A 16,575-nucleotide genomic window follows, 5' to 3' on the forward strand; every position below is an offset into this window, starting at 1 on the left:
CAGCTGCCATCATTCTCCTGCACCACCTGAGGCAGGGCGTGCCACACCCTTTGTCGCCCATGGCAACTGCGCGGCCGTGCATGTGTGCGAGCGTGGAAATGAGCATTTGTAAGGGTTATGTCGGACTCGGGAGGTAATGAGGTGCACACACGTGCGCGTGAGCCCCGGTTGTGGAGCTGCGGCGTTGTGGTTGCCTCAGCATTTAATTGATTAATTGTTGTAATTATCTGGGAGGGAAGGTCATCCCAACACTGGGGCTGGCTGGAAGGTCACTCTCACGCTGGTGGGACTGTCTTCCTCTAGGGACCACACAGGCCATATGGGTACGTTTGTGTGGCAGTAAATGGGAGGATATGTTTGTTCATATACACATGTGAGGCAGTGAACTGCTGACTGTCTCTCCACGCAGGCTCGAGCAACGCAGTCCAAATTTCTGCCTCTATCACCGTGACCTAAAAATCCACTTTTTCCGTGATGCTGTTCACATCTTTCCACGTCTGTAGAAGATGCTCCAAAATGTTTCCTGCCAAACGCCCTGACAAAGAGTTGGCAACCACGCATCAAGAGCCAGCTTGACAAAAATGGCTTTGTGTGTGTGTGTGTGTGTGTGTGTGTGTGTGTGTGTGTGTGTGTGTGTGTGTGTGTGTGTGTGTGTGTGTGTGTGTGTGTGTGTGTGTGTGTGTGTGTGTGTGTGTGTGTGTTTAGGGGACTTTCCAGTCCATGGACAGATGGAGAGACTGGGAGACAGGAGGCGTGCTGGCATGAGCTGCGCACAGGCTGCTGTGCATGCGAGTCTGTGTGTATGTGTCTGTGTAACAGAGGAGGTGCACTTTCATGTGTGTAGGTGTGTTGTGGACACACCTAGCGAGTGTGTATCGCATTAGGTCATGTGCATGTGTTTATGATGTCAGTGTGTGTGTTTGTGGGAGAAAGTGCAGGACAGTAACACCTTCTCTGGACGTGTTCGGCGCCTCCCTCCAGCTTTGACCTTGGCAGGGAGTGTAGACAGGTCACCAGACCAACTGTCTCTGTAGCTGTGTGTCTGTCTTCTGGACAATTTTTAAATGCACAGGGTCAAGACGTTGCTCTTAAAGACGCTTAACCCCCGCTGGGAAAGGCTGCTATAGTCTCTGCACCAATATGGCTGTCATTTAAGGATGCTGGTTGTAGTTACTGTGCAGTAGGTGGTGTTTCTCATTAAAAGCAAAAACATCACATTGCAGCATTTCTCTTAGGCTTAAAGTCATATTTATGGCTCCTTCATGATCAACTTCAGTCTAGGTAGAGCACATATGTACTGTAGATACAGCCAATACTCACACCAACCTACACCTGGTCTCATGGTTTTTACCATAAGATCATCTTGTAAATTGTCATTGCCTTAGAATGTGGCTATTGAACCTTACCATTACCTGATATTACCAAGGTATTGCATTACTTGCTACTGTGGTATTACCAATTAACTACCCCACAATTACCTTGTTATTACTGAGCGGGGACGTAACGTGCTACAGGCTATTCCAATAATTATTTACATCATTTGTTGTTAAATTCTTAACTTGCAAACACAGTGTGTCAGTGGAACTGACGTTTACTGATAATGGACATACTGTTTGCTTATGGAGATGTTCCCCTCGGAAGAACTGTTGTTGGCAAACCCTGCTGGCATGGCAATACTGTAAATACAACACCCCAGTTTGTGTCTGGTAGGGCCAGCATGGATAAATGGATAAATATCACCAGCTGTGCAGATTCACTGTAACTATAGACAAAATGTTTACTTCCCTGTATCGTAGATGTCAAACTAAGACCCTCCTCACTGAAACCCACTCTCATTTTCTAATGCACACAGAAGGTGGAAAGAGACTGAAGGGCTTTGTTTCATTAGTCGTCAAAGTGACAGCTCATGACTCCGGGTGCAGTATCACGGACATTGTACTTTGTTCAAGAAACATCCACAAAGCCCTAACTCTCTTTTTCACCATTATCTTGGATCTTGCATCTAGTGAGACCACCCCTCACCTGCTTTGACGTGAATGCTGGGGCTTCGAATCTTGCCTGCCTGGTTCTCAGCAGTGCAGAAGTACTCGTTGTCGTGGATAATGCTGTTGTAGGCGGAGGGAGAGAAGGGGTAGAGCTGGAGGGTGCCGTTGGCATGCACATGGCGGATGTGGGGCACGTCATAAATGTCGTCTCCGGCAGCCAGGTACCAGCGCAGGGTGGCATGGGGGGCGCCGCCCGCAGGGCAGGGCAGGGACACCCCCACTGAGCTGGAGAAGGTCACCCGCTGCAGGGATGCGTTCACAAAGTACAGCCGCGTAGAGACAACATCCTCACTGTTGACTGTTAAAACAGGAGAAGAGACTGGTTAGCTGTGAGTCAGAACTGGACAACGCTAACAGGTATGAGAGGACGGAGCGTGTGCTAAATCAGAGTAAGAAAGAGAAATGTGTGTTGGCAACTTAAAAATACAATAAGAATAATAAGAAATAATTAATACAATGATTAAAATAATAACCAACAAGGTCAAACACTAAATTATATCCAAACATAAAGAACCAGTCAGGTAAATAGATTTGTTGTGAAGTACTGAAGAGACATTCACCACTTTCTCACACTTGGCATTTTAGACTATAATGACATCCATTGGTCCATATTTGCAATCATTATAATAATTATAAATTAATGATACTAAATTGTATGAAATCTAAAGAATACAAAAGAGTAAAATATTTTATTTATCATGTTTATTATTTTCATAATTTTCATTATTTCAACATCACAATGGCTTTTTAATTCACTGAAAGGTATTGATGATTTTAACAGCTAACTGTCCATATTGACGCTGCCCAGCTTCATTCTCTCCTATCTTCCCCTATTAATGATGGACCACGTTGGCTTCTGAAGGTTTTCTTTAATTCTGGTGGGGTGGACGTAGCAGGTTACACTGGGGTCGGCCTGGGTCTGGCATCTCTCTGGGTAACCCTGCCACCCTCCCTCCCACACTTCAAAGATATGCAGTCTTCTTAATTGACTCCAAATTGCTTGTGTAGGTGTGAGTGTGAATGGTTGCCTGCCACCTATATGTGTGGCCCTGCGACGTAGCTTCCTCCTGCGGTTCAGATGATGGATGGATGAACGCTTGGTTCCTGTAACGCATCATCTGCCTCCACTGAATTTGTTTTGTTTTTGTTTGCAGATTTCTGACAGCAGACATGAAGCTCAGCGTATAAGTTATACAACATGTTTACCTCATGGCAATACATGTGAAATCATTTATTAAAAACAAGTGCATCACTCAAAAACATTCAAATGAATCTAGAACTGACTAAGCACAGTAACAAAATGATCAATAATAAAAATAAAACAAAATATTAAAAAAAGAAAATCTGTCCTTGTACTTTTCTTTTTATAAGTTAAGTGAGTACAAGAGATGTAATTGAACTCTTTTTTTGTCAGTTTAATCGCTGAATGGAATAATTCTATTGTAAGACAAGCATGACTCACTTTATGATATTCCCAACAATACTACCTGAACTAATGCATACTTACTCAGATACTCAATATAATATGCAGGTGGAATCCACAGGTCACCTCAACACAAACAACTTTCACCCTGTGTGCCAAACTGTAGCCATCCATCTCATCCCATATGCACTATCCTAATATCTCTAATCTAATGTAATGCATCCAGGGAGTGCTTTGGAAAGCTGCCTCTCAGCAGGAGGGATAATGGGTCACATAACCCAACCCACTCACCACTGTCATCCTTTTGGTTGCTTTCCGTCATTATGCCGGAAAATAAAGTGCTAATACTGGTGTTACAGCAAAATCTGTCCCTACAAGAAGGCCTATGTCTGTACTGTAGCTGTAGAGGCCTGAGGAGTTGGCCACATACAACAATGTTGTTCTACAACAATGCTGTTGTGGCACAGATGAAGAGCTGCTGCCAGATAACTTCTCCTTGGGGAGGAATAGACCTGCATACATACTCTATTTGCCTTTTTCCAGATTTGAATGGGGTATTGAGGCATCTTTTAAGATGTGTATGTTGCTTTGATTGCAAAGGGGGGCTGGGGGTGATGAAGGGTTGGGTGTGTAGACGTGTAAAGAAGTGCTGAGCTCAGCTTGGCTTTAGGCCAGGGGAAGATGCTGAGCCCTGAGCCAGAGAATTTTCTTCTCAGACAATGATACTTAATTAATCCCTTTTCCTGGATTGTGTCAACAATGCCTGGATTAGCCCTATCTCTTTAATTCTGTCTGTACTGGGTGAAAATAGGGTGTTGGCTGAGACATATCAATGGAAATGTAAAGACCATATCAGATGTCATTTAGGCCCTAATTTCTACAGATCCTCTACATCAATAGACATCATTAGTAACCAGCTACAAAATGAAAGGCGGGAGCCCAGTGGCTGTCAGTTTAAGCCCCTAATACATGACAAGAACATGGATGAATGGCTCATACAAAAGACCGTTCTGTCCAGTATAAAGCAACATGCAATGACATAATGACATTAATAAAATTACATGAATAGGATGAGTCACACAAGAAACAGCTCAGAAGTGCAATGCAGGGATTATCGATGTCACTAACTGACATAATGTAATTTTCACTCCGTTCCATTGTCATTTGCCTGCCACCTCACGACAAGAGATATATGCACCATCTCATCTTATACTTTCACCTTTCCTGTGATTCCCACTAAGACACGAACACACTTCCTCTGGTCTTTTCCTGCCGCACAAGACACAGGCAATGTTGTGTTGGTGTGAATTTGTATGCCAGACACAGTGAGTTAAACCCACATAATCTCCTTTCACATTTAACACACACACAGTCTATCCACTCAGTAATCACACTGCTGTGGGAGGCCCATGTCCAACTTCCCTGGTTCTCATGCATGTGTGGGTGTGAGGCGGAAGGAGACACTGGGGAGCCAGGCAGGAGCGCAATGTTGTTGACAAGACATGGGTGACTGGTTGGGGGAAAGGTGATCCAGGTTAAAGGGCTTTGGAAGTCACCAAATGAGCGCGGGTGGGGTCAAAAGGATGGAGAGGTCCATGGTAAATGACGGCCTTGGTTCTTAGTGGCAATCTCAGCCAAGTGTATAGACTGAGGTGTGCAGAGGAAGGCGCTGGAAGTGGAGAACAACACTGTACGTGCGTGTATACGAACGCGGTTATAGTCACTGAGGAGGTAGAGTCATTGTTCTCCTGCCTACCACCTAAATTTGGAACAGATCCTCTGTGTTCAAAAATCCAAATTCAGGTCAAGTTCAATCCATTCCGGTGCTCAAATCCATGTCAATCTCTCTCGCAGACTGCAAGGCTGACTGATCTGCACTTTCAGCACCACGGAGAGCACCATAATGTACCGTGGGGAGAGGAACATACACGGAAGTGTTCCCAAACCCAGCAAATAAGAAGGAAACCACAAGCAGATGACAGAGGGCTATTTTTAGAAGCTGAATATTTTCATGACAAAAACAACTTACACTCGCTGCAAAAACAGTCAGTATTACTGTACGAGGATGTGGACAGAATAATGTGTTCCAGCCATATTGTGGCAATCGTGATTCTCTTTGGGCCCTTTAGGCTCTGCATTTAGTTATAAGTGTAGCCATGAAGGTTCACCACAGAGAAAACAGTGGTTGATGAATGATCATGTTTTCATTTATGCTTAAAAGCATCTGGACGTGCAGCAGCTGAATGTTGAGAGTTCAGTCATTTATTCATGCCTTTCAAATAACATGCTATGTTTCATGCACAGCTTGCTGTTGCAACTCACACTGACTGGTGCTGAATCATGCTGTAGCTTGTAGCTATAGCTATGCAGCCGGTTCGTAATTCTATCTGAGGCTGTAGCTCCTGAATACAAATATATATTATGCATATATTTGGTTTTTCATTGGCCCCTAAGCTCAATGATCGTAGTTCACACATTATTAAATGCAGAGAAGTAAGGCTGCTCGAAAACAAGCCACACAGATACAGTACGTAGGTTCAACAAGGTCCACCTTAAATTGTATTTCTTTCTAGATATAGACTGGAGTCTACTTAATGTTTTTGGTTTAGAACCAGTCATATGCATTTTTGTTGTCCTATAATTTAAACCAGTAAGAATATTTAAGTTTGGAAGCAGTGTTTGTCCTGATATGTTCAAGCCAGACAACAACTCAAGCCTCTAGGGCTAAATCCAGTAAAAAGCAGCAGCTTATGATTCGATGGCTAATCACTTTGTCCTATGAATTCAGGTCACTGAGTTCACACACGCGCACACACACAAACACTGACACATGCCACAGACAAGTTGAAATACAAAGAAGCAAGACCGAGCCTATGCTGCATAAACCATCACCTTGAGCAGAAAAGGCCATGGTGATGGTGACAGTCACATGTGTCAACTATTTAGAGGTCTATGTCAAAACCTGAAAGCGAAACGAGCGAGCACTGAAAGCTTAAAACTACTGTTCAGAAAATAAAATTATGCCCAATAACTATCAACATGGCTTCACCCGAGGAGATCCTCGGTTCTCGGATGACGAATGCAGACAAAGAAGAAACGTCATTTGTTGCTGCATCACAATTAGAAAAGCGTAAATATCTCATGCTAAGCAGCAGATCTTGAGGCCCAATAACCTTGTTTTCTGTCTTAATTTAGACAACACTGAACCTTCGGTGGCTGCAGAGTCCTTTCCGTGGCTCTGGCCTTTTCCCCTGCAGAGGAATAAGGAGAACAGAGCAGCAACTCATCCATTCATGAAGTGTGTTCTGATCCCTTCTTCAAGCCTGAATGCATTGATTACAATGAAGAAGGTCAAAGTGATGTGGGGTGAAACACACAAACATCGTTCTTCACGTTCTTTTTTCCACTCTTTTCTTCTTTCTGGCGTCTGCTTCCTTGTCCTTTCTCCCCACTTCTTTGCTGTATATTCAAACACGTGCACCTTTCCCCCCTCTTTTTGCAGTGGATATGAAAATGTTGTATGAATATGTATGGTGGAGAAGCAAGGATATTGCCTATGGTGAACTGCTATGCATAATGCAGCTTTTTCCGTCTCATCTACATTCATTCAGACACACACACAGAGATTCGTACAATCACGTGCATAGAAAAACAGGGCTATAAATCGCTCTTCTCTCCGGTTTCGCTCCCCTTCAACACACTCACACAAAGTCACATAAATACTGGGCATATATGTTCATAATAGCAAGTAGATTAGATGCATTAAACCATTTAGCACTACAGATACTAGCACACAAAACGTATTCAGGCCAGATAATAGCTGAGTACTGAAGTCCTGAAGTCAATGCAGGCGTTGCAGTCACGCTCCAGGAATACAGCAGAACATCAGTCAACAAACGACAATATAACCATGTTTGATAAAAGGGCCTAATCATTTACTCAGCAAACTGAAATATGCGATAGCTATGCATGTGCTATTTCACAGGGAGCAGCTAAAATGTATGTGGTGAATATGTGAATATATAGCTTATGCACACGCAGGAGGAGGGGGGGTGGCTGGTAAACACGATTTGCAGTGTCAGCCATTTCAGCATTTGAAAATTCACATCTCCTACTTCAAAAGGATGATTTCCGTAGCTGAAGTGAGTGTCAGATTTGTTGAGGTTTTTTTCTCCTCCCCCTTGTTGTCCCTTCGAGACAAGTCCATAAATTGTTTGATAGTAGGCAGAACAGGAGAAAGGGGAGGGAAGAGGAAGCAGGGGGGTGAATGTGAGACTCTTGTGATTGTTTGGTTTTGTGTCATGAGGCATCTGTCTCTCTGTATATGAAAAGAAAAGCACTGGGCAGCTGGACACTACGCTGGTTTAAAACCTGTTGAATGACTGGACTACAGGTCAGTGCAATATTAGTGCTGTTTTGGACTTGCAGATGGATCATAAACATCCAGATACTGAGCTGACAAGGAACGTTGGAACTGTTTGTAAGTGGCAAGCTGCAAAGGCTTAGTTTAAGGTTATTTCTCTTGCACTAGTGTCAACCTTAAATAAATCCCCTTTTACTTGAGAGGAATGAGAAATCCAGCAATAAAAGTGCTCTGCTTCCAGGCTTGAAACCATCATCGCACCAACTGGCCGACGCTTTCATGTGTTTTAAGACAAACAGAGTGTTCACACTGGTTATGAGACCGAATGACTCGTTCAGATGGACGTGTTTGCGCTGCGCCGTTCCAACTTGCCAAACGCGGAGCGCCGGCACTTGACAATGGAAACGGGCTTTGCTCGCTGGAGCACACCGAGCGAGGCGAATTAACCTGAGAGTGACACGAAGCTATTATACTGCAGGGCTGCCTCTCCGAGACGACTGACAGGCTGCGCGGGCACAGCGGGGCGAGGAGGCGAGGAAGTGAGACAGCGGCTTTACGGGGCTGCGCTACAACTTGACTCGACCGCGCCAGTGGAGATCGGCGTCGTGGATGGAGTGTGGGTCAGCAAACCTTTGGGTCTGACGCTAAAGTGTTTTAAAACTTGACCCGAATCGCAGATGCCGTATTTTGCTGTGCGTCATTGGTGCGAGTCCGGGGTGAATATGCGCAAAGAAACCCAAAAACACTTTTATAAAACGAACCAAATGCGCGGATTTAAAATATAGTGCGCATCCCTCTGTTCCAAAATACAAGCAAAGACGCAGATTTTATCAAAATAGTGAGACGAAAACAGATTAAAAACAACTCTGGAGTTGTTTTCACACTTCCGACGGCAACTAAAGCTTCACTTGTCCAGTCCAGCCGCAACAACTCTGAGTGCGTCGTGCGGGTGTAGCCTAGTATCCACCAGAGTCTGACTCATACCGCAATTACTGGGCTCCCCTTCAAGCACTTCTCTGGTCGGTATCTGTTTTGATTCCAAATTTACACACAGTCCACAACTCCGCAGCAACATCCGCAGTTGAGCTGCTCAGGCGGATCTTAAGACGGACAGGAGCCCCTTAAAGGTGTAAGTGAACACAACTATAGGTGCTTTTAAGAGCAGACGAGACACCCAAACTATGTCTAAGGAAAAAAACACGCTGGCATTAAATTGAATAATTGACAACATTTGAGTCGATTGTTCACGGGCAAAGAGGACAAACACACTGCAGGTCTCAATTCGTGAAAAACAAGACGCTTAGTCCACTCACTGCGCACATTTAAACGAGACGCACGCTCATTGAGCAAACGCGCTTTACATCCACGCACGGCCAGGACTATAAACGCAATCAGTCCTGAGTTTAACGTCGCGTATGCGTCGCAGGAGGCCTGCCGATCGAAACTGGATAAAACCGGAATCACATTAATTGATGAAATAATTATAGCAAGAGCTCCCTCCCTATCGGGCATTTTTTCCCTGAAATATGCGCAGTTTCTGATTAAAACCCCTCAAATCCGACATAGCAGCCCCCCTCCCTTTTCAAACAGATTTTAAACATATTAACTGTAATAATTCCGCGCTGTCCTCTATGATTTCTGAGGCCCTGTTCCGGCCCACCGGGCCTTAAAGCAGATCCCCACATAGCCCTCAGCTGTGTGTGTCTTAATTTTATTTCCATAAAATGACAAGCAGCCTCCCAAATCACGACAAAGAAGAACGAGTGCATTCTCCCCTCCTCTCGTTCCATCCATCTATCTATCAGCCCTCTCCCCCTCCTCCTCACCCTCTCCTCTTGTGGGTGCAGGTGTGCTGATGTGCAGCCAAACCGATGCAATAAACGGTCAGTAATGACTGAATGAACGTCGAATTAACGACGACACAAGACTGTGTAAAACAAAATACTTCACGTGGTGCCGTGGTCGGATTTTCATGCTCATGTTAAAACAAAAACGCGCAGAGAACTGTGTGCCATTCTGGGAGGCGCGGCCGAGCCAGGAAAATACGCAGTACTAATGCATATGCATGTATGATAATAGACCTGCCTTTCCGCCTTAAAATAAAGTTTATTAAAACCGCACACGTATCTAAAATAAACAACAGTTACACCAGAGAATAAATCGCATCTGATTCGTGCGAAATGAGCGGAACATGGCGTTGAAAAACAACGGAAAATGGAAGTTTGTTTTCCACTGCGTTATCTACATCTCTCCCATCTCAAGCACTCTTTCCGCTCCAGTGGCTGGTTGCAGCCCCCAACCCTCCCCCCCCCCACCACACATACGCACACAAACACGAGCGCACACACGCAGTCTCACATCTCTTTCAGTCATGGGACAGGGCGATGTACAGTGTGTATGATCGAAATAGACCCTGTAATCCAATTACAAAACAGCACACAAGTCTTTTCTGCAGTTGCAGCCTGGCACGGGCTGCTGCCAAGGCCACTGATGCAGACCAGGGCCATGAAACACGCGCACTTCCCAGCATTATAAACAAATGTGCATGAGGATGCTAAATTTGTTAATACACTAAGGTGTATAATAAGATGCATGCAGGTGCAAACCGGCGTGAAAAAGGAAAAGCATAAAATTCAGTCTTAAACTATTTCTGACAAATTGATCTATATAGAATAAGAAGAAACAATAGGCAATAAAAAACAATATTTTATATTTTAAAAAGGAGGCAGAATCATTTTCTGCCATCTGCAGCATTTAGAGCGAAGCCAATCAGGAGAATTTGGTGCCACAGAAAATGGTGGATGAATAATTAGACCAGGGAAGATAACAACCGAGTCTGGATACAGTGACACTCCTGCATTTGATCAAAGCAAATACACTAAAATATAATAAAAACTGGCTTTTAAATGTCCAGCCGAGGCACATTAAAATTAAAGGCCAGCGCTCAATAGCCCCAGCATCACTTCACACATTTCACATACAGTGCAACGCACTGACCCTTGTCGCCTCACAGCTGCGCACACGCAAACTGGAAATATGTGCGCTAATTTATAAAACTTCATAAATATCACATATAAAAGGGTTGCGTTACCAGTGTTTTAACCTACAGGAACCTCCCCACACACGCGCACGCCACCCAGACTCGCCATGGCCGCGCGCGCCCGAACACACAAACCTCTCTAACACCTATTTGTTTTGGGACAGGGCGGAAAAAGTCCAAACGTGCTCGAAACTTCTGCCTCCCTTTAGACTTTTGCGAGTAAAAGACCCTGCAGATGTGGCAATATCGGCGCTCGAGGTCGCACGTGCGCGCGCCTTCAGATGCTTATCAGCCTCTCCTCCTATTCAACAGCCTCCATATTCACGACACCTCCACACATTCGTCATGCAAAATGCAAATGCCGTTATCTATCTTGCCCTAACGAGGACGCGGGACGAAAAACCTTTAGCGCTGTAAATGTGCGCATTTAAGTTGGGCATTATTGACTTTATGTTCACGATCAGCCGTTATGAACTCGTTTTAATCATTTTATCGGCCAATCATTATGACACACTGAGAACACAAGGAATAGGCGAGCACTCGTTCAGGACTAAAATGAACCTTTACAAGGAGAGCATCCCTAGAAAAACCTTAAGAAAAAGTTATAAACCTTCTGCTAGTAGTCTGAGTTTGCATCTCGACCCCTTATTTTATGAATACGTGAAATTATAGTGCGTTATGTTATTAGATCCCTGGGTACATACGGACAGCCAAATTCATCAGCGCACCAAAGAGGCGGCAGCATGCAGATAAGCAAACACTCGGAGGTCCATCTCCAACCTACCTTCTTGCAAAGAATACAGCAGAAGTAAAGTTACAAGCCACATGCCATTAAAAGCAGGTATATTTCACAGGAACGGTGTGCAGTCCCCAAAGAAGAGTGCACGGCGCAGCGGTCGGCCAGGCGAGACTCCGTGCTGGACTGGTTCGGCTGATGCTCCCCGGCGGTCTCTTCCAGCCCTGGTCCCACACTCTCCAGCGCCAAGAAACGAGCCGCGGAGAAAGTACCGCCTCTGCTCCCTGTTCTCTCCTCCCCTCACCCGGGCAGGCTCCCGTCGCCCCACCCCCGATATCCTAATGATGCGCCGTATTAGACGGGCGCTTCGCGCGTACGAGAACGCAGCACCGAGCGCGGGCAACTTCGAGCCCACGACGCGCGCGCAGCCCGAACGCGGCTGCGGGCGCAGACGCCGAATTCGCGCCAAGTGAGTTTTCTTTCCGCGCGAGCAACTTGGGAGAAAGCAGCCGTTGGCGGGAAGTGCTCGCGCGCGTCTTACATGCAAATCAACCTAAACATTTCCATGGCGCTGTTTCCCCTGTCCCGGCAGCGGCGCGCGCACAAGGCGAAGCCGTAGCTGCCCGGTCCGGCAGAATGCGCCGCTGGAAAGTTGGAGACGGGCGGAATCCAGCGTCGACGGGGGCGGGAGCGCAAAGACGCCGCAGCCTCCGTTTCATTCAAAGGCAAAGTGGATACGTGCATTGCGCACCTGCGCAAACACCCGGGGCGCTCACATTGGCGAAAGAAAGTTCATTAACGACCTGGAGCCAATTAGGTGACGTTAAATCAATAAATAGGCCAATACGTGTATGGATGACACCATTTTCTCCATCTTTGGGTCAAAGTGTGACCCCAGAGGCGCGGCTTGAGGTTTAATTCTCATGGTGCCGTTACCTGAACGCTCAGGGCTGATTACAGACCCACTGTCCACTCAGTCACACCACCCGTGTGACTTTCAGAACCGTGCGGCGTGAGGTAAAGGAGCCCGGGTTTGCGGCAGGCAAGCTGTGGCCTCTCTCACTCCCACTGAAAAGCCGCCGTAGTGTGGCAGCACACTGTGCCTCCACTCTCAATTATATAACAGGTGGAAGCACACACGCCCACACACCCTCTCTGTCTCTCTCCAAAGGCCCCACAACCAGCACACTGCCAGGAACATATACCCAGCACAGTATGTGCACAGCACTTGCACAACATATTCCCTGTACTCTGAATTCCTCTTGAATTCATTTTATTACATAGATTTCCCAGTCAGGGAAATCGGGCCGTGTCCCCTTGTTCAGGAATCTGCAAACCCTCGGGGAACATAATCAGTGACGCACACAACTCTCCTCTCAGCCTCGGAAACAGGTCACGTAGTGTCACTCAGGACACTCAAACACCCAGCAACCCAGTACAGTAACACACACTCACTGGTCATAATGGGACCTATGGAAATATATTATACAAGTGTACCTATTAAAGAGGCTTTTTAAGTCAGGATCTTTGTCAGGACTTCAGAAGGAAGTGTGGCGCTGGTTAAAGGGCTGATGTGAGTCCGTCTGACAGCACCAAGCAGGTTGTACTGTATGTCAGCGAGTGATCATCATGGGGACTGGCAGGCTGAGCCGGGCCACAGAAAAGGCAAGCAGCTCCCAGAGAGCGTCAGCGGCTGTCACGGAGGACAGGGCTCGGGACAGGCTGCCACCGCACGGCTAAAAACCACAACACCATGTGACTCATCTCCATCACTGGGCGCCAGCGTCTCCTGGAGATAGGGAAGGGGATAGGAGGCGAGCGGAGGCGGCGAGCGGGAGGAAGAGGGGCTGTGGACGGGGGGGGGGAGACGGCGGCGAGCGGGACAGGATGGAGGGAGGGGTGAGGGGCCGACAGAGAGAGTGATGGGGCGGGTGAGTTAATGTGGATGTTAACGTTAATGCGCAGACAATCAGAGCCCCCCTCAGGCCCCGCCTACATGGTAGCATCATATTAACTAATGTTTCCAGTATTAGTGCGGAGCCCCCAGCCCACGGAAGCCACAGCAAGGTCAGAGTTAGGAGACGGAGGGGGCGCGTACAGTAGTGGTGCTGCTGAGCTCTGTGCACAAGGTCAAAGGGATGAAGATGTGCAGAGCACTGCTGGGACGGAGGAAAAGGCAAATAGCGTGATGACGCGTCACCACAGTGCTTTAAAAACCCTAAGCACCTGCAGTTTGCGTCGAGCCTCCGTCCTCTAAGTTTAAAGCGGAGCAAAATGCTGCAGAAGCCCTTCCCGTCGGCGGGGCCGCCGCGCTCGCCGCCGCGTAGAACCAGCCTGCGCATTAGGCTAATATGAATCACACACCACCATGCTGCAGCACATTAACGCGGGGGCGCCGACCAGCCGAGTGCGTTCGCCTCAAGCCGAGCGTGCGTGATCGCTGTGGCAGATGTGTGAGGGTGCATCAGCGCATCATGTGTCTACAAGGCGGCGAGGCGCGGGACGGGTTCCTGGACGCTCCCCTGCCCTACAGTTGGGCGCGCGCGCACGGCGTATTTGTCGATGCGCGTTCGCTCCGACGCGCATTCCCGCGCGGGAGTGCGTGCGCGTGCACGCTAGACATCAAGGGGTGCTAATTCATTCAAATGAGCCGGGGAGGATAACGAGAGGACGGGGCGAGCGGCGGAGGGGATGCGTGCAGGGGGGCACCTTGTTCGTCTAGAGTCTCACCACCACCACCCCCCACCCAACACTTGTTTTTTTTCCATTTCCAAACGAGAGTATTTGCATGGCTGAGACGGAGGCGAGGGAGACGGGGGACATGAGGAGATTGAAAAAGAGATTTTGGAGATGTGGAAGGATGTGATTGTGAGACAGACAAAATGCCCACAGATAAAAACACACCGTGCCAGGGCGATAGCATCAGATCCAAGATGGCTGCCGCTGGAGGCGTCCTCTTGTGGGACCAACCTAGAGACCCGCTGTGCTTGCTCCGTAGTGGGTGACACACAAACACACTTCCTGGCGTCGACTGCGTTTTCCCCGCCATAGACAGGGAAAACGAAATCTGCGCTGAAACAATTAACATTCATTTCATTTGAATACGTTAAAGCAAAACGTGGCTGCGGCTTGTGCAGAGATATTGATCAGAGATGTCTAGTGACACCCAGTGGTCACAATTAAAGATCATAATTAACAGATTATCTACTGCTGCATGCCTCCTGTAATAAAAGGGGCAAGAGACACAGCCAAAGAGTTGGAAGCAAAGTCAGGATGAGTCAATGATAGAAGTGTCCTGTGCCAAGAGCTCCAAGAACTTTTACGTATGTTTCTCAGTGGATGTGGCTAAATAATGTAAGATAATCAAGGCAGGTGGTTTTATATCAGGGAGAAGCAGCAGCGGTGGGTTTGGTGCTCAACGAGGAAGCCACTGCTCAGCTATATCCCTTCAGCTCTACCTGTTAAAATAGCTTGATGACTTCTTATCTGGCTAAAAATGAACAAAAACCAGTAAAAGCTAATAATGAAAAACTGATTCAAAGCATTATTTCTCTTAATACTATAAGCTACACAGTGATTTGATGTTATAACAAATTAAGTTTTTTCACAGATGTGTCTTTGTCTGCCCACCACTGATCCCTGGCCTTCTTTTACAGCCTTTGGCTGGTTTTATTACTTTAGTTTGTGTGTCTTTCCAAAATGTACGTATGTTCATTCAGTCTAATTTACCTTGGCTTTGAAGCTTTGTCCCAAAATGTTCAGTATAATTTACAGTAACATTTCCTGAAGTTACTGTAAATAAAGGTTGATAAAAATGAACTGCTTGCATGAACTGGTTTGTTTATGGTCTGTTAAACTATGTAGAATAATTAATTTGATGCAAGACAAAATGAATAAATCAAATAAAAAAAGTGACACATAGTTATTTCATACTTAAAGGATCTTTGTAATTAGTCTGTATCCACCTTCTGATCACCACGCATCACTGTGTCCAGCAGGTCGCTGGATGATACGTCTGTCTTCTGGTGCGTTTTTGTCACGCTGTGTCATCTCACTCCTGACCAGCATACGTGTACGTGTGGAGCTGAGCTTGTGATGTTCTCCAAACGTCTCTAGTGAACTGTGTGACAAGCACATTCTCATGCTTACCTCAGCTGGAGCCCTTATGGAAAGGAGCTGACTGGAGCCACGAGGGATCCAACTGGTGGGAACGGAACGCCCGATCCGCCGCTGGCCAGGCGTCGTGGTAACTTCTACAGCTCCGTCCTTCATCTTTCCAACTTCATTCTGGAGGCTTAATGGAACGAGGAGGTGAGATGAGACAGAGGTGCGTGTGTGTGTGTGTGTGTGTGTGTGTGTGTGTGTGTGTGTGTGTATGGGGGAGAGAGGGAGCAGCGGGTCCTTGGGACTCACCCAGCTGACACCTCCTGTCTCTCCCTGTAACGACTTATTTATTCAGGGATAATTAATCAGGCACGCTTTTCTGGCGCTATGATTAATGCGCTTTGTCATACGTGCTGCAGCAGTGAAAATACAGCAGCTCAATGCGGCCCTGAAGTATTGTGACTTAGAGATGCACACAAAAACAAGACAGGGACGTGAGACAATGTCTCTGGGTTGGTTTGGTTTCGGCCCTTATTTGTATTCTAGTCTATCTCTTGTCATCTGCAGCATTAACATTTTCAAGACTGCTGTTTAATGTCTTGATCTTATCTGTGACTATGCTGGACGTTTTTTTCATGACCAAAGCACTTTTTTTACCCACTTGTTGTTTCACACTGTTGGTTGTTTAGGGTCATCTGAGTTCCGTCTCCTAAGTCAGCACATTTCCTTTTTCTTGAGCCGGTAAAGCTGAGCTTCCTGAAAGTCCAGGTCGGTGTTGAGATGCCGCCTCATGGTCGCTTTTGGTACCGCGCGTGCACAAACAAATTAGCCATGTCCGCGAATCCGGCTGCTTTACTGTAGTTT

General features: G+C 46.6%; 1 protein-coding gene across 3 annotated transcripts in view; it reads right to left on the reverse strand.

Moving 5' to 3' along the window:
• The window catches only part of LOC114867476 (cell adhesion molecule DSCAML1), a 76,159-nt gene extending 60,813 nt beyond the window's left edge, over positions 1-15,346 (reverse strand). The window contains exons 1-2 of one of the 3 annotated variants that reach the window (XR_008696587.1): positions 14,512-15,346; positions 2,023-2,343 (exon numbers count right to left, since the gene is read on the reverse strand). Coding sequence is in view for 2 of the 3 variants with exons in the window: in XM_029170143.3 (XP_029025976.1) it covers positions 2,023-2,343; positions 11,656-11,698 (364 nt within the window). In the remaining variant the exon portion in view is untranslated. Of the gene's footprint in view, positions 1-2,022; positions 2,344-11,655; positions 12,454-14,511 lie in introns of those variants that run through there. The other 2 variants (XM_055514323.1, XM_029170143.3) reach the window with 2 other exon arrangements.
• Between the last annotated feature and the right edge of the window lie 1,229 nt (positions 15,347-16,575).

The sequence above is a fragment of the Betta splendens genome, chromosome 13, assembly GCF_900634795.4.
Source record: "Betta splendens chromosome 13, fBetSpl5.4, whole genome shotgun sequence".
Taxonomy (NCBI): Eukaryota; Metazoa; Chordata; class Actinopteri; order Anabantiformes; family Osphronemidae; genus Betta; species Betta splendens.